The 22,244-nt window shown below is 41.3% G+C and overlaps 2 protein-coding genes across 2 annotated transcripts; one reads left to right on the top strand and one right to left on the bottom strand.

Annotated features, from left to right (window-relative positions):
- The first annotated feature begins 411 nt into the window (after nt 1-411).
- On the top strand, nt 412-15,826 carry LOC124691898 (protein virilizer homolog). Its single transcript, XM_047225183.1, has 27 exons — nt 412-541; nt 1,743-1,831; nt 2,270-2,393; nt 2,812-3,474; nt 3,562-3,933; nt 4,019-4,120; nt 4,238-4,420; nt 5,883-6,024; nt 6,113-6,294; nt 6,801-6,886; nt 7,287-7,335; nt 7,410-7,476; nt 7,564-8,045; nt 8,137-8,236; nt 8,345-8,478; nt 8,572-8,639; nt 8,731-8,950; nt 9,078-9,293; nt 9,383-9,535; nt 10,416-10,469; nt 10,544-10,752; nt 10,836-10,902; nt 11,603-11,916; nt 12,671-12,851; nt 12,920-14,302; nt 14,403-15,215; nt 15,314-15,826. The coding sequence occupies exons 1-27, from the start codon at nt 467-469 to the stop codon at nt 15,404-15,406; spliced, it is 6,621 nt and encodes a 2,206-aa protein (XP_047081139.1). The 5' UTR covers nt 412-466; the 3' UTR covers nt 15,407-15,826.
- A 3,267-nt stretch (nt 15,827-19,093) lies between these two features.
- On the bottom strand, nt 19,094-21,174 carry LOC124683403. The gene is made up of 3 exons (XM_047217917.1): nt 21,013-21,174; nt 19,627-19,829; nt 19,094-19,529 (listed from the first exon to the last, which is right to left on the bottom strand). The coding sequence occupies exons 1-3, from the start codon at nt 21,118-21,120 to the stop codon at nt 19,265-19,267; spliced, it is 576 nt and encodes a 191-aa protein (XP_047073873.1). The 5' UTR covers nt 21,121-21,174; the 3' UTR covers nt 19,094-19,264.
- Between the last annotated feature and the right edge of the window lie 1,070 nt (nt 21,175-22,244).

The raw sequence follows: 22,244 nt of genomic DNA, 5'->3' as shown, positions 1-22,244 counted from the left end.
TTTGAAAAGGCTTTATTATGGAACGGTGTTAGTACATAGTATAGTAAATAAAAATTGTGTGACAAAAATATATTTTATTTAGAAATATACTCAACGTCGGTAACACTAAAAAAAAAAGTCCACGTCGGTAAAATTGGAAGCCCCGAGCCCGATTCGCGTTTTTCTGAAAAAAGCCCTTCTGAACCAGCAGCCTGCCTGCGCCGGTGGTCAGAATAGCTGCTTCGTCCCTCTCCTCCGTCTTCCATCTCCCCCCACGCCGCCACCGCCGCCGCCGGCCAGGACGGCCGAACCGGCCGGCGCATCAGTCGCGGGATCGACTCTGCACGGCGGCCGCGGACACCTGCGTACGCGTCGGGTTGCCTCCCGTTCCCCCGCCCTTGCACGCTTCGGCGGCCGCTAGGGTTTTAGCTCCACTGCCTCCGCTCGCGCAGGCGGTCCGGAGTCGACGAATAGAGCCCCCGCGGCGATGGGGCGCCCGGAGCCGGTCGTGCTGTTCGCGCAGACGATCCTCCACTCCCAGCTGGACGAGTACGTCGACGAGGTGAGCTTTCCGTCCTTTTTTGTCTGTTCGCTCTGCAATCTGCCATCGAATCTCGCCGCTGCTTGGTTATCAGAAGTTTTATTTTTTAAGCTCGACGGCTTTTAGTATCCCCTGGGTTCGATTGTTGCGCTAAATTGGCACATAATCAATCCGGACAGTGAGGATCAGGGCTAATTGATATCTATATTTGTTTTATGCTCGAGTTCCTTTTCCAGTGTATGTGAACCAAATTGAAACCTACTTGTTTTATTTGAATTACGGAGCTCCTGGCCCCCAATGTAAACTGACAACCCTCCCACCCCCTCCTCCATCAGCATATGTTAACCAAGAAGATCTTGTTCGTAACTGTGAACTGTCTCATTTGGAATTTACAACCCATGCCCAAACAAAGATAACAAAGTGTTATTGTAACTAGCACTTGTTATTACTAGTAACACTTATGTCAGCCTTTTACTACAAGTACTCACTCTGAGTCATAGTATAGGTTGTATATAAGAATCGGTGCGAGTCAAACCATAGTTAAGGTTGACCATCATTATGGATCAAATTACCAACATCTACAACTCAATATTGGTACTGCTAGATCCATCATGAAAATACTTTCATAAGATATACTACCTCCGTTTCAAGGAATAAGGCGCACGCGTATTCCAAGACGAACTTTGACCATAAAAATTAAACAACAAAATCTTGATTATATTATATATAATTAGTATCGTTGGATTCGTATTGAAAAGCATTTTTTAATGATACTAATTTCATACAAATAATCCTTATCTATTTAAAGTATTTTTTGGTCAAACAAAAAGCTCGTAAAACGAGGGCGCCTTATTCCTTGAAACGGAGGTAGTATTTATTGTTATTTTAAGCAACATGGTTTTATAAAAAAATGATGGTCAAAGTGTGACTAAGGACATCTTGTCAATGTCCTAGACGTCCTATACTATGATGGAGGTTTTCTTAAAATAAATACATGCAGAAGACATTAATTGTATGTGCTTCAGCACATACCTAGTATTCAAAACTTACAACTTTTTTTCACCATTTGACATTTTTACCATACAACAATTGAGTGTTGGTGTGTTAAAAGTTGCAGGTAAATTACTGTACTGATAGAGTGGGAGCGAGTTAATCATTTTCTAGTTAAATTCATCTGTTATAACTTGTCCTTCAGCTCACTTAATTATGTTGCATCATGCAGGTGCTATTTTCTGAACCTGTTGTGATTACTGCCTGTGAGTTTCTTGAGCAAAATGCGTCTCCTTCTACACCAAACATATCTCTTGTTGGGTAAGAAAATTTCCTCTGTATAATTTTTGCACCTATATTGAGCTTCCATCTGTAAACCTTGTAAAGGAGAGGTCCGATAGAGACAGTGTGTCCTACGAAAGAGTATCACTGAACTTATTTGGCCATTGTGGCTTATAATCTTTTGACATAGAAACATGGCAACATGCCCAACAAATGTACTCCCTCCGATTCATATTAATTGACTCAACTCTGTCTAGATACAGATATATCTAGTCAACAAACGCGTGTAGACCGTATCTAGACAAACTTGAGTCAATTAATTTGGATCGGAGGGAGTAGTTTATTAGTCTCCATTGATACTATTAAAAAATGTTCCTTATATTTGCCCTAATATTCTAGTTCTCTTCAATTTAAGAGTCATGAATAAGCTAATTGATGAGCTAATTTCTTTTGTTAATGTTGTTTCTGTTATATCAGTGCGACATCCCCACCATCATTTGCTTTGGAAGTCTTTGTTCACTGCGATGGGGAGTCTCGGTTTAGGCGCCTTTGCCTGCCTTTCTTGTATTCACACTCCTCATCCAATGTGCTTGAAGTTGAGGTATGGTATCTGATTCCAAGTTTTAAGTTTGACATATCTTTCTGTCTTGTGCCTATATACTATATAGGGCCTCTCTTTTTCTGTATGCGTGTTATAACCACCTTTTCTAAGTGCAGTACTAAATGCGCGAATGCTATATTGCTATATTTGATATGGATTTATTTTAAATTTGTCAACTTGATAATTAGTCAATTTACAGATTTTATTTGAATGCTGCTTATTTGATACAGTTTCACATGCGTAATGACCAATGTGCATATCACTCTTTTCAGATTTCCCTTGCTTTTTATTACGGTATTGTATGTCAAGGGGTAGTCTTTAGTTGCTTATGCTAGCTGCGTCTTTGTCTTGTTCTTCCATTCCAAGTTGGCTTGTTCTGTTAATTGAGACATTTTTCTTCGTTTCTTTTACTCTACAGGCTATTGTAACAAATCATCTAGTGCTGCGGGGAACTTATCGCAGCCTCACTCTTGTAATTTATGGGAATACTGCCGAAGACCTAGGCCAATTCAACATAGAACTAGGCCTGGATCATTCTCTTGCCAATGTGGTTAGCTCTCCATCAGAGGGGAAGTTTGAAGACCTTCCACCAGCACTACACTCATCCAAATTTAAATTTGAAGAGTCATTATCTTCGCTGAAACCATTGAGTTTTCAGTCCACAGATTTGGACCTATCACTTGAAGTGAAGAAAATACTCTATTTAGCGCTTAAAATGTACCAAGTACCCAGTGTTGAAAATCTGATTCCTGACCTAGGAAGTGCAGTTATATCAGCTGTTTCAAAATATGTAACTACTTCTAACTGCATGCCACATAGTTGGAATCAAGACTTGGCAGATGGCTTCAACAAGAGTAATCTTGATCCTCAGGGAAGTAATAATATTCACACTGAAGTTAGCGAGGAGCTCTTGGAAATTTGGAAAAATGTCCATTCTGTTGCTGCTACTCGTAACGGTGACAATGGCTTTGCCTTTGTACTGGAGGAGATTCCCACGACCAAAATTCTATTTGAGTTGTTTAACAGTTGTTTCCCATATTACGGGGACTCTTCATTACTTGATCTACAATGCCCTTCTCAGGTGATTTATCTTATGACACTTGATAAACTGTTATATGAATGTCGAATGTGTTAGACCATTTATCTATTTATGCCATTTTTATTTCAGAATAACTGGTTGGTGATGTCCCTGAGTTTGGTTCTTCTAATATGCTCCTCAAAAGAGAGTTGCTTTTATTTTGTTGATGCTGGTGGGATGGAGCAAATTGTTAATCTGCTCTGTTGGAAGACCCCCAAATCTACAGCTACTACATTGCTTCTCTTAGGTATTGTTGAGAATGCTACTCGGCATGGTGTTGGATGTGAAGCTTTCTTGGGATGGTGGCCACGGAATGATCAGAACTGTATACCCACTGGTAGTAGTGATGGCTACTGTTCTTTACTGAAGCTTCTACTGGAAAAAGAAAGACACGATATCGCCTCTCGTGCTACATATCTTCTTCAACGTTTGCGATTTTATGAGATATTATCTAGATACGAGGTCTGAATTTTCTTACCTACCTAGTCCAATAAGTCTATTGTTTGTGTACTCTCCAGATTATATGAAGCTTATGGTTGTATTGCAGTCTGCTGTGGTGAAGGTGGTTTCCGATCTACCTTCCGATGAACTTTCCACAGACGCTGTTTCTTTTCTTATTTTTGCAAGTAACGAGCTAGCTGAGATGTCGGTACGTTTCTAGAATTGCTCTTTTATTGGGAAAAATTCAATTCTGTACAATTATATGCACACTCCCTGAAAGTGAAGTGGGTTAGCAGTTACTTTACGATGATATTTCTTCATGCAGAAATTGATAAATATGTGTGGCCCTATTGAAGATCCTTCGGCAGTGGCTATTGCTAGAAGATTATCCAAGTCTAGTCGTTTGGAAGATTCACTCTCATTCAAAGCAACAGTTGCTCTTATAACTTCTTCCAAGTACAGCTTCTTGCAGTTCGATACCGATTCATGTTTGTTATCTCTTATCCAGGTAACACAGGATATGCACTTCCAGTTTTTTGTTCATTTTTTTACTTATGCACTCTTTTGATCTTGACGCAAGGTGAACTAACGCTTGTTATTAATTTGCAATGGCTGCTTTGGCAGAGTGTTTATTCTATTTTCCCATCTAACATCTTTGTTCTTACTGTAACATACATATTTTTTGCTATAAAATGTACCATATATTTGAAATTGAATGCAATATACAGCTGAGGCATCCTAACGAACGAACGATTTGAACCTTGTTCCTACACGGGTAGCATTGACTCATTGAGAAGGAAATAAGTGGAGTGGTTCATAATGGTCTTTCATGGACAAAAGGGTTCACCTTTTATTTATTATGACAACAATATGATATCTAGAACTTGAAATTCAGGTTGTAGACGATTTTTTTTTATGTTTATAATTTATCATGTGGGTCGGGTTTACGGCCGCCGCGTCAAGGATAAGGACAGACAACCGGCGGCAACTTGTTCTCCAAGTCAGCCGAGGATTCCCATCTCAATTTATTTAGTTAATCCCAAGTTTGTTAACTGCTTGTCGTATCTCTTAGATTGTTTAAGATTGTCCTTGTTTCGTCAACTCCTTATAAAGAGAGGACTTGCGTGGTAAGGCGGTCAACTATCAATAAACAGAGAGAAGAGTAGCTCCAACGATATGCAAGTGAAATTTATACACTTCTTATTTGAAATTTCTTTTTGTCACAATTTGCTCCTACGTCTATGAGGGATGGTGGTGGCGGTGTCATGTCGTATTAGAACACCATGAATCCTTGATGAATTTTACCTCACGTGTGGTTGCAAGAGACAAAATGCTGTGTCGCTTAATAGCAGCTGCAGCACGCATCACACCTTGCTCTCCTCAGTCATGGTCATGATGATACAGTGACCAATCGACTACTTCTATACCAAGTGCCTTGTTTCCTCAACTCTTTATAAAGAGAGGACTTACATGATGGGGGTAAACATACAGCAGTGGTATTTCAGTGGCGTCAACTTGGCAAAGAATGATGCTAGCTGAAGGAGGTACATACTGGGGTAGGCTGTAGCACCTAGTTGTCAATCCTACCTAGAATGCCACTCCCTCCGTTCCATATTAGTTGTCGCTGCTTTTGATGTATCTAGACATATTTTGTGTATACATACATCTGAATTTGCTACAACTAATATGGAACGGAGGAGTACCGCACTACACAAAATCTATAACGTCTTGGAAAAGTTGCAAATTTTGGTAGTCTCCTTCGTTTATATGGACATCCACGACAGGTCATTGACGTATATATGATATGGCAATATACAACACCCACACAGTTATAATACAAGATATGACTCCAAAGTACACATTTGGATATGGTTAATCTTGTTTTACCCTCTGCTGGTTATCAATCTTGACTCTGAGCATGGCTGCACTTGTCGAAATGTGACTCTAATTACGTGTTTTGTGTAGAACAGGAAAGAGGTTTTTTCCCTTTGTCAGCGGCCTTGTTATCATCACCTGTAATGCATTTGGCAAGTGGGCCTGCTGCTGAAATTTTGATGGAGATAACATCGTCAATTGAATCCATTCTCCTCTCCCTTCTTTTTAGCCGTTCAGGTTAGATTGGCATGCTTTTAAATTGGGATATTTTGTATCTTGTTTTTATCTCACATTATGACGTGAACTCATATTTATATGTTTTCAGGGTTATCTTTTTTGCTCAGTCAACCTGAAGCAACTGAGCTTATTGTTCTTTCTCTTCAAGATGGCAAAGATATGAATAAAACAGAATGCATAACTCTTAGACATGCCTTTGTTCTTCTGTCGAAAGGATTCTTCTGCCGCCCCCAGGAAGTTGGAATGATCACAGAGCTACATCTTAAAGTGGTTTGTGCAGTCTCATTGCATCAGAACTATTCTTTTTGTACTGGTTTACGATCTTTTTAGCGCATATCTATTAATTTATTAATCACCAGGATGAGAACTTTGAAGTTAGAGTTGGATTAGGTCGGAATGTGGGGTTTGTTCTTCACCTAAATCTTTCTGCTAGTCTAGTTTTTTTCAAACCATTAGTTATAGAAGTTCTCCTACATGGTATACATTGCATGGCCATCTTTTGCATATCTTTTCCACTTGTTTTCAGCTGATGTCGCCCCAGCATGTTTTTACTACATAAATGACTCATTCCATTTTTTTTCATCCATACGATACATGCTGTTACATCTACTTGTATTAATATTGTTTAACTTACAATTAATTTTCTAACTAATATTAATATAGAATTTTTGTTAACTTCTGTTGATGTATGACCATAATTCATTTGTAATAACTGATCAAACTTGAATTCTATAGTTTTATCTTGTTGCTGATGATTGAATTATTTTCTTCTATAGGGAAGTGCTGCCAATAGGCTTCTTGCAGTTCCTCCAAATTCTGATGAGCTTTTGTGGGTTCTGTGGGAACTTTGTGCTATTTCGAGGTCAGTATGGAAGTCAGCATTTGGTGGATAGTGTGTGAAATCGCTTGTGATGTTTAGTTGTGTAAAATAATGACTAGGGCTGCCAAATATCGAGATCGTCTTTGGTACAAAGTGCCTTGCTCATATTTTTTTCAATTTCCTTTTCTGCCTCAGTAAACGAGGACCAAGGACCAAGTAACATTGTTGGACAATTTGCTCAATAATTTTAACTCTGTCATGTTTCATTGTTCTGCTCAAATATTCATATCTTTGATATCCTAAGTAGCCTGTTACGGGGATTATCTTAATTTAAAGTAAGTTAAGAGTTTTGGAATGCTGAAGACCAAGTAATGTGTGGTTCTAGTTTTCACTATGTGAACTTCAGTGCATATGTTTTACAGAATCCATCTATGTGATGCAGGTCCGATTCAGGTCGCCAAGCATTATTAGCTCTTGGCTACTTCCCTGAGGTGTGTGTTGTTAAATTCATTTGGCATTCTTAATGCAATTTGCACTGTGAGTGATGCCATTTTTTCTGGTGTAGGCAATATCAGTTCTATTGAGTTCCCTCTCTTCGTACAAGGATCTCGATTCAACCATGACTAAAGATGGTCAGTAGAATCATTCCTCACTTCTAGATTTTCATGTCTTGTGTTTTGATGGAAGGCTTACATCTCTTTGTGACTATCTGATCTCAGGAGGGTCTCCATTGGGTCTTGCAATCTTCCATTCGGCTGCAGAAATTCTTGAAGTCTTGGTTGCAGATTCAACTGCTTCATCACTGAAGTCATGGATTGAATTTGCTACTGATCTGCACAAGGCGTTGCATTCATCTTCTCCAGGTTCAAACAGGAAAGATGCTCCAACAAGGTTGCTTGAATGGATTGATGCTGGTGTTATATATCAGAGAAATGGTGCTGTTGGGCTTCTTCGTTATTCTGCTATTCTGGCTTCTGGTGAAGATGCCCATTTTTCTTCTGGAAATGTACTCGTGTCAGATTCGATGGATGTCGAGAATGTAGTTTCAGATTCAAATAATACTTCAGATGGTCAAGTCATAGACAATCTTCTTGGGAAGCTTGTTGCAAACAAGTACTTTGATGGAGTTGCTCTGTCCAGCACTTCTGTGGTTCAGTTAACAACAGCCTTCCGTATTTTAGCATTTATTTCAGAAGATAAGGTAAGCTCATTGTCCTCTTGTATGTTCTGTTTATTCAAAACGTTTGATTTGCAATGAATTATTCACGCCGTCATTTTTGCTACCAATGAAGGCTGTGGCTTCCTCCCTGTTTGAAGAAGGTGCAATTACTGTTATATACATAGTCCTGATGAACTGCAAGTCTATGCTTGAACGCTTGTCAAATAGTTACGGTGAGAATTTGATGTTACTATGCAATTATGCAGTCTGTTCATTAAGTAGATTGAGGTTTATATGCTATTTTCGTGCTAAACCCATTTTTTCTCTTATTCTTCCTTCAGATTACCTTGTCGATGAAGGGGCTGAACTAAGTTCTACTACAGAATTGCTTTTAGACCGAACTCATGAACAAGCCCTAGTTGATCTCATGACTCCCTCTCTTGTCTTGCTGATAAACCTCCTCCAGATATTACATGTAATATGCTCTGTTCTATTCCTTGTATGGTTTAAGCTCGCAATTAGCTCAGGCTGTTCATATCAATAGTTTTGGATGTGTACACATCTGCAGGGAACAAAGGAACAATATCGCAACAAAAAACTTCTTACTGCTCTTCTGCGCTTACACCGAGAAGTCAGGTATTCAGATAACCCTCCATAGCAGCACCATCCCCCTCCATCTCTTACATAACATTTGCTTACATAATATTTTTCTATTGTATTATTTCAGCCCAAGACTAGCAGCTTGTGCGGCAGATCTGTCTTTCATGTTTCCTAGTTTTGCTGTAAGCTTTGGTGTGGTTTGCCAGCTTATTACTTCAGCACTTGCTTGCTGGCCATTGTATAATTGGGCACCTGGTCTGTTTCATTGCCTTCTTGAAAATGTTGAGCCCACTAATGCATCAGTACCATTAGGTCCAAAAGATGCCTGCAGTCTCCTTTGTCTCCTGGTAAGCCGTTTAGTTACACGTGTATATATCCTTCAGTTGCCTAATTGTTTCCATGAGAAAAAACAGGTGGCAGAATTATAAGATTGTACCTGTTTCTCATTCTTATATGCTTTATCTGCGCTTGAAGGGTGATCTTTTCCCTGATGAAGGCATATGGATATGGAATGTTGAAGTTCCTTCGCTGAGTGCTATTAGATCGTTGAGTACCGGAACAGTTCTAGGGCCTCAAGTTGAGAAACAAGTGAACTGGCACCTCCGTCCTGAACATGTGGCCATCTTACTTGTAAGGTTGATGCCGCAACTTGATAGACTTGCGCGTGTCATTGACAACTTTGCTACTTCGGTATGTACTGGTTTTGTTAATGTATATTGCTTTTCAGTCCAAAGCAAATGATTTTTCACTATAGCAAATACTTATATAGTACCACATAGGCCTTGATGGTTATACAAGACATGCTTCGGATCTTCGTTGTTCGTGTTGCCTCTGAAAAGATCGAGTGTGCGGTGGTTCTTCTGCGGCCAATTTTTATTTGGCTGAATGATAAGGTTGATGGAACTTCCCTGTCAGAGGGAGAGGTCTTTAAGGTATGCTAATCCATACTTCCATTGTGATTATGACTGCATAACTGCGTGTTATTATGCGCCAGAAAAATGTTTGTTAAATACATTTTTCGTCTTGCATGCAGTTACTGTTCAAAGTTCTGTAGGTAACCAACCATATGGTTTCGTCATGAGAATATTATCTCTTGTTTGACCGGTTGGTAGTAACATCTTCTCTTTTTGTCACTTGTTAGGGCCATCGTATTTAATAAGTCAATATTATGTCCACACTTATCTGCTGGTCCCAGCAGGTTTTGTTGTGTGCGAACAAATTTGTGCAAATACTATGTTAAGAAAATTGAAATTATAAGCCCTGTGACCACCAACAGAAATTGGGGGCTAGTGTTCAGGTTTCTGGAACCATTGTCAATCCTGGGCCCCATGTGTTCTGGAAGACCAGTTTGTTTCACATTTTTTTTTGTCTAGGTTGTTTTCTAGCTTTATGTATGCTTCGGACATATTAATTAGTGAACTCCATTGAAGTAGCACAAAAAAGTGACCTCAATGCCGGCGACATGCAAACTAGAGGCTGGCTTGCTTCTGGAGAACTTGCTAGTTTCTTACGTTAACCTGGTAGGCTTGTTCCTGTCCATGTTTGATGTGGACGGTTCCTCTCTGTAGTGTCCCCTTTTTATGGGGTGTTTAGCTTGGGGCTAGAATCATTGTTGACTATTGGTAATCGATCCAGTAAAAATTTAGAACAGTAACTCTACTTGCGTGCTAGTTGCCGTAATAAACAAGCACTTGGCATTTAGTTACTGGGCACTATATTTGAAGGAGCTTCTCTTTTCCGTCATATTCAGTTCTCCCTTTATATAAGCTCTCAGCATCACCAATCTGAAGTTGTTCAATGCAATGTTTCCAGGTGCATCAGTTGCTTAAGTTCATTGCAAAATTATCAGAACACCCAAATGGCAAGGTGAGAGGCTCTTTATTATTCATATTTCGTGTACAGTGTTTCTCTCTTTCTCCTCTCATTTTCTCTGTATTCAGGTATTGCTATGGAAAATGGGAGTTGCACGGGTTCTTAAGAAGTTGTTACAGAATTGCAGCAGCGCATCTTACTTGGAAGATAAGATGTCCGAAAGAGGAGCTCACAGAAGCGACCAACTTATGCTCAAATGGAGGATTCCTTTATTCAGATGTCTTGCATCCATATTTAGTGCCCACCCATCTACTAAAGAGCAGACTGCTATTGAAGAGTAAACTCACACCTAGCAAATTATTTACTTCAGAAGTACTTCACCATTTACATATGATAACTAATTATATTAACTTAAAGTAGGTCTTCGGAGAATGCTAGTGCTGAGGAGTGCTCTTCTATCATGCATCACCTCTTGGTCTTATGCCAGGTACAGTATAATTTGTGTGTCTACGATGCTTATCAAATCAGTAGAGTTTTTACTCTTTATTGCTCTATTTAATTCTGAAGCTGCCAGGATGTGGGTTTTTCAGTTTTGCTGCTCTGAAAAATTGATAGCAAGATTATTTATGAAAAGCCATTTATACAAAATGCTCCATGCAATTAGTTTTTTTTTTGGGTTCAATACTAGTCAAAGAAAAAACTGTCAGCAACATCTTGGCACCATGTATCATTGTCTGAGATTATGTAGTTGAAGTTTGTAATGTCGGTGGTGGAAAACCTAAATGAATAGCCGAATAGCTGAAGTTTCAATATGATTTATCATATACATGAGAAGGAAATACCAACGATGAGGACATGGAATGGGGATAAGGTTTATTCATCTGTTGCTTTATTTTTCTTCATTTTGACAGGGTTGTGTTGGTACTTTTTAGTATTTACTTAAGAAACCTAATTAAAGTTTTATCTGCAACCTATCCCCCAAGTACACATGAATTGTGTCATGTTGTACTTGAACATCAGGCATTGTAGAAATTTCTGAACAAGATATTATTTGATGGAAAAGTACCACAGCTTATCCATTTTATTTAAATTTTATTCTTTATGGTGCATGCTGTCCTTAATGCTGAAGTTATATTGTATTCATGTTTATTTGCATGTTTTATGCATCATGCTGGATGGCATGTCAGGTTTTGCCAGTTGGACGGGAAATGTTTGCTTGTTCCATGGCATTCAAGGAAGTGGCTTCTTCCTATATCTGTAGAAATGCAGTACCTTTGATATTTTCACAAATCCAAACTCCCAACCAAGATGACGAGGAGAAAAATGAGAGTGACTATCATGACTCATCAAATATGGATAACTGGCGTTGCTTTACCCCTTTGTTGAAATGCTTCAAGCGACTCCTAAAATATGTTGATGCTAATCATCCAACAGATTATTGTGTACAAACAATTTATTCCTTCATACTTGGTGCTATTGCCCTCAGCCAGTACGGTGACAGGTAAAAATCACTTCTTGCTCTTCCTTATGAATATCTTAATAATACATGTCCAAGGATATCTTTGCAGTTTCCAGTTTCTTCCTCGTTTGCATGCAAAATTGTCAGATTTTCGTATACTCCATTTGCATGAAGAAGCACTGGATTGTCTGCATTTAAGTATTAGTAAATCCTTTGATGTGATATGAGCTTGTGGTCTATATATGTTCAAGGAAGGGAGGTAGCAACTAAACAAACTATTATATGGATGCTATTTTTTGTTCTTTAATGTACTAACTTCATGAAATTCACAGTTGATCTTGATGCATGCTTGGAGTTTAAGTTAATCAATCCACATAGGTGATTAAAGTGATCTCCATGTTGGAAAACTAACAACTAATCAGTATAGTGGTGATTGTTGAGGGCTTCAGGCAGCCAGTTATCTTGTTTGTATGAAGAAAAAATTGATCAGTTCCAGATGTGATGGCAATATATGCTTTATTCTAATGGTTGGCTGGTGATTTTGTTGTTCTTTGTAGATTTTGTGTTTTGTATCTCGGTTGTTCGCTATTAACTGTTAGTTGGTTCTTCATGTTGTACTGTACTTATTCAAGAGTAGATCAGTTGAGGTTTCAAATGCTTTTCTTTTTTCAAAATAGTCAATATATGCAACTGTAGATTGCATTTATGATGTGAAACATTTTATGTTTCAAGTGCAGTTTTTTCTATGGGTCTGGATAACGTAACGAGGTATTTATACTGTTTCTGTTGGTTGCAGTTTTGAGGGTCTCATTATATTGAGGTGTCTGTTGGGGCACTCCTTTGACAGTAGTCTTGCATTGAAACCCACTGACGATAGTTTGAATGAGGGTATAGTCTTACTGAAGACTTTCAAAGAGAGGATACACCAGGGCTATGATGATTTGTCACGTCCTGTTGGGAAGTCTCTTCTAAATCAGGTATTCTTATCAGTATCATATTGCGTTTTCCCTACTTCCATGTTTCTCATATTGACTTCAATTAACAGGTCCAGAGTTCCATCACATTGCTGTGTTCTATTCTCGAGAATTCTGGGCTACTAGAAGATTCAGTGCAGATGGTTCTTGAAGGCACTTACTTGCCATTTGGAGTGGTTCGCTCTGTTGTAATGACATCTCGTCTAATGCCATCCATAGCCTCTGTAAACCACGAATATGTTCTCTTCTTTTCCAATGCCTGGAAGTTTATTGCTGATTCAGAAGAACCTGTCGAGGGTGAATTTTCAAAGAGGCTGGTGTGGGAGTTGCCTGATTCTTCTCTTGAGAGACCTGGCCAATCTGCTAGTAGAAAACTGGCATTAGGAGAAGCTGCAAGTAGACGTATAAAAGACAATCAAGCAACTGAACCTACTGGACAGTTTACTCGAGGTTTAAGTACAGCTAGTGCCTCTACAGGTCATGCACGTAGAGACACTTTCCGCCATCGGAAACCAAACACAAGTAGACCACCTTCAATGCATGTAGATGATTATGTTGCAAGAGAGAGGAACATAGATGGTGCAAGTAGTGCCTCAAATGTTGTAAATTCTACTCCGCGTGGAACACTTAGTGGAAGACCTCCATCTATTCATGTTGATGAATTTATGGCAAGGCAGAGGGAGCGTCAAAATCCTGTCCCAGCCCCATCTGGGGATGTACCTCAAGTAAAAAGTCAGACAAGTCTGGATGACAACACCCGCGCTAAGACGGAGAAACTGCAACAACCGAAGGCTGATCTTGATGATGATCAAGAAATTGATATAGTCTTCGATGCAGAATCAGAGTCAGATGACAAACTTCCTTTTCCTCAACCAGATGATAATCTGCCACCTCCTGTCATTGTTGGGGAAAATTCTCCAGGTCCAGTTGTTGAGGAGACAGAGAACCAGAATGAAAAAAGTCCCTTTTCTCATAGAGACATGCCTGTCTCAAAGAACAGTGATAGTCTTGGTGCTGACTTATCTTCCCAGACAGCTATGCCTCCAGAAGCTAATGTTTCTTTGGAGCGAAAAGATTCTGTTTCTAGCCCAGAGAAGAATGTGTTCAGTGATCAGGCTGATGAACCTGCATATATTTCCTCTCGTAACAAGCGTCCTGCAGAGGCACCTCTTCGACAGTTGCGTCCTAACAATTATCAGAAGAGAAGTCCATATAAGTTATCCGAGAGTTCTGTTTCATCTGGATCTCATGGACATGATCATAGGCTTTCCAAAAACCAGCCACCTCTGCCACCAATGCCACTACCAACCTATTCCATGCCTACGCAAAGTCCTGATTCAAGTCAAAGACGGTCATCATCTTACAGCGCCAGGGATGGACCACCACCTTATCAGTCTAATTATCCTGTACAACCTTTTGAAGCTAGCATGCCTACTGCTTTTGTGGGGCTTCAGGTAATGGAAGAGAGGCCTTTTCAAGTTTTAATTACCGTTTCGTGCTGCTTTTTTACCTGCTCTTGCAATTAGATTCTTCAATGTGAACTTCCATTTGCAGGCTCAAACTGAACATGCCCTGGCAAACAACGGTACTTCATCATCAAATGCTCCCAGTGCAGATGGCAATTTCTTGTGGAACAATTTCCCAGTAAATAGGCTCTCTATGGAGCACTTGAGCTCTGGTTCATCTGCCCGGCCGATGCCACCCCTTCCTCCAACTTATTCAGTTCCTGCAACCCAACATGGTGCAATGAGCTCTGGCTCTCCTGCATCACTGTATAACCAAGGCAATAGTGTTGTCCAGCCTTCCCTGTCTTCATCGCTCATGAATGAGGCGAATTCAGTCATGAATTCTGCATCTGGCAGCGCATTTCTGTCCAGTATGCTTCCATCATTTGCTTCACAATTTCTAATGGGCAGGCCTCCAATGCCTACTCAAATTTATGGAACCTCTCTTCAACATGTTCAACTCTCATCTAGCCTTCCGCAGAATGTTTCCAATCCTCAGGCTTCTGTTTCCTCAATGCAATCACGGCCACCTCCACCGCCACCACTACCTCAGCAGCCTCATCCATCGCAGACTCAGCAACATCTTGGCTCTGTTCAATGGCAGCAACACCAAGAGCAGGCTCAGTCATATGCACAAAGTAGTATGCAGCCACAGATGGCTTTGCAGTTTCAGAACCAGATTCCTGTTCCTCAGATGCAATTTTACCAGAGTCAGCAGGAGTTTGCTGGGCAAACAATGAGACAAGTGGGTGAACAATCACAAGTTGTGAACCAGAGTATACAAGCTGGTAGTTCATCTCAACAGCAGAGAGACACAGATATCGATCTACAGAAATTTTTCTCATCTCCGGAAGCTATTCAGGTTATTTGAATTTTTTACAGAAGCTACATACTACTCCTAGAAAATATTCATTGCCAATGGTGTCTGACCCTACACGTTTACACGTTTACCTGTTGCAGAGCTTACTAGCTGATCGCGAGAGGCTTACCGACCTTTTGGAGAAGAACCCAAAACTGATGAATAAGCTTGAGGCGGTGCTCAGGCAGCAATAAGTTCGAAGTGAAGCTGCTTCCATTGTCAAATTCAGCTGCATGTTGATATGAAATTCCCACTTTGTACTTGTCAAATCATTGTTGTTGTATGTGTAACATGTTAATATTGTGACGTTGGTGCTGAATTTTGTAATCAATTTTGTCAGAGGCTACTGTGATCTCTCGTTGGTCATAATCAAGCTAATACTCTAGTTTTAGCCGTCCTGAAATGCTGTTCGGTTAGGGCATTCATAGGTTCCATTGATCCGCCTAACTTGCACGTGATTAGACTAGAGCATGAAGACCATGGTATTTGTTCTTTTGCTCGAAGTTCCCCTTTATATGAGGCAAATGTTTTCAGCGATTATGTAAATTGGTTAGAGCATCTCTAGCAGATACCTTATTTGGCTGAATTGCATAACACGGATGGGATTAACCGCATCGGGATTTTTTTGCGAGAAAAGTGTAGCAGCGGAACAGATTTCACATACCTTATGCGGGATCTGTTCTGCTGAGACACATGGTTGTAACACCGGAACATGGCCATGTGTTGGGCCAGGAAGCAAATGGGCTTTGGACCCACTGGACAAGAGCGGGCTTGGTCTGGAGTCTACAAAGGAGAGCACGGGCAACCATCCTCTGGTCTGATTTCTTCTCTAGATCCCCGTCTTCTTCAGGTCCGGTGGCTACCACAAGCCACCTTGTATCGATCTCACCTCACCGGCGGCAACGGGGTGTGACAATGGTATACCGCAAATAATGGTTTTGAACATAATAATGGTTTAAGTCCTAAGCATCACAATATCCAAAGTTTAAACTCACATAGTACGAAATAGCAACAATACTTGAAACAAAAGCATAGTCTCGATCAGGTAGCATAAGATGAATGCAAGTTCAGTCAACCATGGTGCATCAAACCAAAGAAGGTGGGCCATTGTTGCAGTCACCACCGGCACCACCATTGTTCGTCGTAGTAGTGTCGTCATCAACACCAAACTACGCAGCAACAGAAGTTGTAGCAGCCTCTCTTCTTGCCTATTTTTGATTCCAAGATCTCGGTCCTCCTTATCTCCCACCGTTATTTGGTGAGAGCATTCGTAGTAGTTTGATCTATCATCATCACCTAGTTTTCCTCTTTTTCCTCCTCAAGCTGCATCCTTTTATCTTCAAACATGGCCTTTCTTTTCTCGTCCTCTCTTATTCTCTTATTGCTTACCACTTTCTAATCTTGTCATTATGTTTCTTCTTGGCCAACTCTTTCCGAGTTTGCAATTGCTTTTGTGCAATTCTTCGTTTCACGTACATCATCTCCTCAATCTTGTAGGTCAACCTCTTTTGCTCGGCCCTTCTCTTCACCTCTAGCTTCACTTGTCTTCTTCCAGCCTTCCTTTGTTTCTCTCTCACCCCGGTGCATCATCACTATCATCATCTAAAGCTATTAATTGGAGCCCCATTGCGTGGAGGATGAGCCTCTTGGTCTCTCATTTTCCACTTTCTACCATTCTCTAGAATTTTCTAACAATGGTATAGTGTGAAAAAGGTATTCTCTGTGCACCTTTGTTGTGCAATACGGTCCTGCATAGAAACATTACAAAGAAACAAAGAGTTAACATTCAAGTATTATTTGGATGGAAACAAAACCATGCCCATCAGTAACTCACAAAGTCATCATTTGTTGCACCACTTGAGGATTATTCTTCACTTGTTCGTACTGTCCTTGAAGAGATCGCATCGTGCGGCTTGCTCCTTCACTTGTCTTCGACCTCAACCGGTGAAACTTGTTGTCAATTCTCTACCAATACTTATTCCCGGGTTGATCATTGGGGGTCATCACATCTAGAGAAATACTCTCCCACGCGTTGAGCAATGTCCTCATTCTCCATGTAATTTGCGGGGTGTTTCGATGCTCCAACTTTGACTCTGGCGGCAACGGCCTCTTCGAACGCCTCCTCCTCCACCTCTTCTATCTCCTCTCCCTCCTTAGGTCCGTACTATTCGTTGAAGGCAAGCAATGGAGAACTCTCGATATCTACAACGCTCGACTCTAGCATGTTCACGAATGATGTCGAAGCACCGCGCGAAATGCACGAATGAAACACGGGCGGTTAATAGAAAATTCACGCCACACAAATCCGAGAAAGAAGAAATTGCTTACCTAGATCTAGCGGGAGCATCCGCCGGCATTGAGGAGGGAACTATCACCGTCGGGGGATCTTAACTTCTAGATTGGGTATCCAACAATAGCGCTACACGAGGACACATAATGTCCTCGGTGGCTGCACACAGGCCTGGAATTTGACTCGCTAAAAGTCACTTGACTAGTGAGCTAGCTCGACTCGGCTCGTTTAACATTCGAGCTCAGATTTGAAATTTGGCTCAACCCGCAAAGTCCACGAGTAGCTCGTTAAAATATGTCAAAAGGAACATGTATAATGTAGGATGTATTTTTCCTAATTACTTTAGGCCATAAATGATACACATCAATCATTGGAAACATGGAACCATGACAATACATTCGATAAACCACAACAATCAATAATCATATCACAAGAATGATATTGACGACCATTAGACAAGGCAAATAACATATTATGGGACACATTGCAAGGCAAGTGAACATACCACAAGGGTACTTGAGTTATCACATAGCACAAGTAGGCCCAAGCCTACATCTGACTTGCTACTTGAACCGAATTAGCTTCTTTGACTAAACGAGCTACTCGTGAGCTAGATGAACTTGGCTCATTTCACTCGAACTCGTTTAAAGACAAAAGTTGAAACTCGACTCGTTATACGTCGAGTTTGAATCGAGGCGAATCGAGTCCCGAGTTACTCGTTTAGCTCGCGAGTTACGAGTTTTATTTCCAGCCTTTCCAGGCCTAGCTGCACAGAGCCTGCCTGCTCTTTAAAAGGAAACACGGCAGAGAAAGATTTCACCCTGTTCATTAATTAAGCAAGGAGAGTTGATCATGACCTGATAAAGCAAATGGAAACGGGATCGTCGTGACGGCTTCGTCCCCCAACCACATGTCAACACCTGAATGCTCAATGCGGAAGTAGAAGTACGACAGTGTTAATCCAAAGAATTAAACCGAACATCATGGTTTATTCAGGACTATAGTAAAAATAAACCAGGTCGAGTTCTGTTATTCTAGTTTCAGCATGTGACAGACATGCAAGTGAGTCGGGGAGAGACGAATCGAAGTATCGAACTGAATCTACAGTGTATGCCTCCCAGCGCCGAACTCAGGGACCTTTACACTGTCTGCCAAATTTTGTCCCAGAAATTATGATGTTGCATCAGAGTTGGTGTCCGGTGCCTTACAGACTGAGATGGTATCACTAGCCACATTTTGCATACGGAGTACTACAAATAAGTACAGCGCTGGAATAGTGCGGCTCGGTGAGTACATCCCGTCTGAAAGCTTAACTGAACTGAACCGAGCACTGATGCAAAAATTCCTGGAAAGCTTGGGCAATACCAGGTACAGATGACATGATATTGCACACAACCGCCTGCATTTCCAGCGGATATCTAACTGCCGGATGTGGTCTACCACCCAGGTCGCATGTGCTCGGCCACTCGGGTCGTATAGGATTTTTTCCCTCTCAAAAGTAGGGCCACACTGTCAGTTTCAGCAGCTCCAAGCCCAAGGGATAAGTAGCAGTAGATATCAAATATTAGTATCCCAGGTAAGTAACTAGGCATGAGCAAACACACCGGATCATAGAGTTGTAGCACACAACCAGCTTATATATAGTACGCTACATTTCCAGGAATCATGTTCTGTTCCAGAACCAGAATCTATCTAAATCCAGCACTGCAAAGTTATAGGCAGTACCACAAATAAGTTTCACCAAACTAGCTGGAGTTGGCCCTCATGCATAACCAGCCATACCAACATTGGCGGCAGCCTTGCTTGTCTTTTTGGCAGCTTGGCTCGTCGACTTGGTGTAGTACATGTAGAAGTACACATTCAGAATCATGGTGAACACCACGAAGACTGCCCCCGAGATGAACACTCCTTTCCGCAGAGAGTCGCAGGTCCAGCTCCCTGCATAGATCATATGCCTGTACTTGGTGTGGTACGCGTTCTTCGTTGCTCCAGCGATCAGACAGGACTCCGCGATTATGAATGTGATCCTGACAATGTGCAGTTAATACACATTACACATTTAAGGCAACATAGCTTGCGCAGTGAAAGATAAAACCTTTTACTTTCTGTGGGCATAGGAATTACCATGAAGATGCAAAGTAGATGATGGACCAGGCTCTGCTTCCACCGGGTGCAAGTGGTTGACCAAAGCACATGCACTTCGTAACTCCCATAAGAAGCGACTGGCCAGAAAGGAGAAACAGGAAAGCACCAACACCATAGCCAGTAGAAATATCGGAGTCATAAGAGCAATATGTGGAATTGTTTGGGTCGGTGATTATTGAACCCTGTTATGAGAATGTAAGTGGGGAGTAGTTAATGATCAGCATTCAGCAGGTGTATAAAAACTGACAGAAAAAAATCAAGGTACGAGTGCATTTTTTTTAAAGAACTTAAATGCTTCAATTGTTCGGTATCGCCACATTGAACAACTCTTCAAAGTTAACAAGTACTGATAACGTTACAAGCTGACTAAATACTGTAGAAATAATATCTTCTATGCCACTATGAGGCCAATGTCCACCCCATTCCTTCTCCGTCATGATCTGCGGATTCACTCCTCCCCATGGACCACAGAAAAAATCTGCTTGAGGTAGATGCCCATTGAATATGGTGGACTAGACCTCACAATCCCTCAGCTGAAATATATAGAAGAACCTATATTCAAACCCTTGACTGTAGCAGCATGAGATGAGCAGACTGATTAGTGCCTACACTATGGTCCCAAACAGCATCTAGATAAATACTAAGTGTGAGATGAGTAGAGTTTTTCCTATTTGGGATGTTTGAGCTGTAGTTTTCATGCCATGGGCATTTTCCCAGGATTCCTGTCTGTGCTTTGTATGAAAGCTGGGCCTTCCATGCCTTTTCTCTAAATATAATAATCCCAAGGATTCCTTCCGAACTTACATCTCACAGGAAATTTCCATTGACTTTTAGACTTTTTGAAAAGGTTCCACTGTTTTTCCTAGGGAGCAATCAAACAACTTTAGACAGAAATTTCCCAAAGCAATCCACAGAAATCGGCCAAACAGCTAGCCCCTCACTCTAACAGCATGTATAGCTTAAAGTTTTCTGCGTTTCTGGTCGAATAAGTAACCGCCTGGACCTCTACTCTCGCGCATCAGGTAAACAAATACTAGCTCTTGCAAGAAACAAATTGAACTCCTGCAAGATTAGGAATTTCGATTTCTATCTAGAGAATAAAAATGCCAGCAAGTTGGATGACTAGTACCAATCTGGGGCCACCCGTTATACGCTCTATCAAGAAACAAGATCGAGCAACTGGGAGCAAGAATCTCCCTCGCTTAAACAAAATCGCAGATGAGCGCTTCTCATAGCACGAATCTACATCCGACCTCTCGGAATCCCTCCGATCCAGAGACGCGCGGCTCGGGAGGCGGGCATTTGCAGGGTGCTGCAGGGGGTAAAACGACGTGTATAGGCAAATAGGGAGGAGCTCAGTAGTACCGTGCTGCGGCGGCGCTCGGCGGCGATGGCGAAGCCGAAGGCGGTGAGGCAGAGGGCGATGACCAGAATGTGCACCAGCAAGGAGGAGGTCCTCCCCGTCTCCCCCATCTCGCTTCTGTCTTGGCGAGCCAGACAGTCAGTCGCTCTCGCCGTGGATGCTGTGGGAAGTGGAAGTGAGGAGTGAAGGCGAGAGGGGAGGCGCCTGAGAGTGTGAAGAGGACCGTGCGAGTGGAAGACTGAAGGCGGCGGGCCCACGTGCGCAGTGGCTGTAGCGAAGAGAAAAGAAAATGAAATGGGCAGGAGGACCGCAGGGAATCCGCGGAGTGGGAAGCGAACAAAAGACAGACAGGGGTCTAGAGGGGCCCGCCTCCTCCTTTTCCGCAACCGCTTTGGGATGCTCATGCGAAATGACGGTATTACCCTTGAACAGATTTTGAAGTAGGAGGCCTCGTGGTGCAAAAAAAAAAAGTTTGACATTTCTATAAAACTGAAAGTATGCGAACGTATCGCCTATGTGCGATTCTAACAATCTCAATCGTACCATCAAGTGAGCTCTTGGAAGAAAGCCTACTCTGTGTTTTCAAATAAGTGGACGTTTAATCTTAAATTTTATTTATGAAAGCGTATATTTTTATGTTTTTAATGCACTTTAAAGTAGCAAAAATTGCTTCACTCATCGTCCGGAAATCAAATCCAATAATAATCAGCACATGTTATCTTGATTTTCTACATGCGCTTAGCTTATTGAATGTGAAAAAATTAAAAATAAGAGAGATATTAATTTACATCTTTCCAATACAATTGTCTCCCCACTTATAATCTATCTTCGAAAACCCGCACGTCCACTTATTTGTGAACGGAGGAAGTATATGGGTATATGGGCTGAAATTCTCCATAATTCCTATAGAAAAAGGTTGTACAAGCGGGGTTGCATGGAGCGAGATCGCTTACATTTTTCTGGACAGTCCAAAAACACATAATTCTACATCTGGCAAATCACAACACTTTTGTTTTTTTGTTACTTCGATTGGCTCTACAACCAACACTTATCATTCTAATCCAATTAGATGCGAGAAATCATGCTCGTATAAGGAACTGCACAAGTATAGCAAACACACCACTGACAATAGCAAATATATGACGTAAGAGTTTTCTCTTACCATATTGGATGTTGAGGACGGCTGGGAGGTGGTGGTGTGCCCTGCCGGCGGCGGAGGGAGGGGTGAGGGCGG

The sequence above is a fragment of the Lolium rigidum genome, chromosome 1 (genome assembly GCF_022539505.1).
Source record: "Lolium rigidum isolate FL_2022 chromosome 1, APGP_CSIRO_Lrig_0.1, whole genome shotgun sequence".
In the NCBI taxonomy this organism is placed as follows: Eukaryota; Viridiplantae; Streptophyta; class Magnoliopsida; order Poales; family Poaceae; genus Lolium; species Lolium rigidum.
This window is presented reverse-complemented; position numbering and strand designations above follow the sequence as displayed.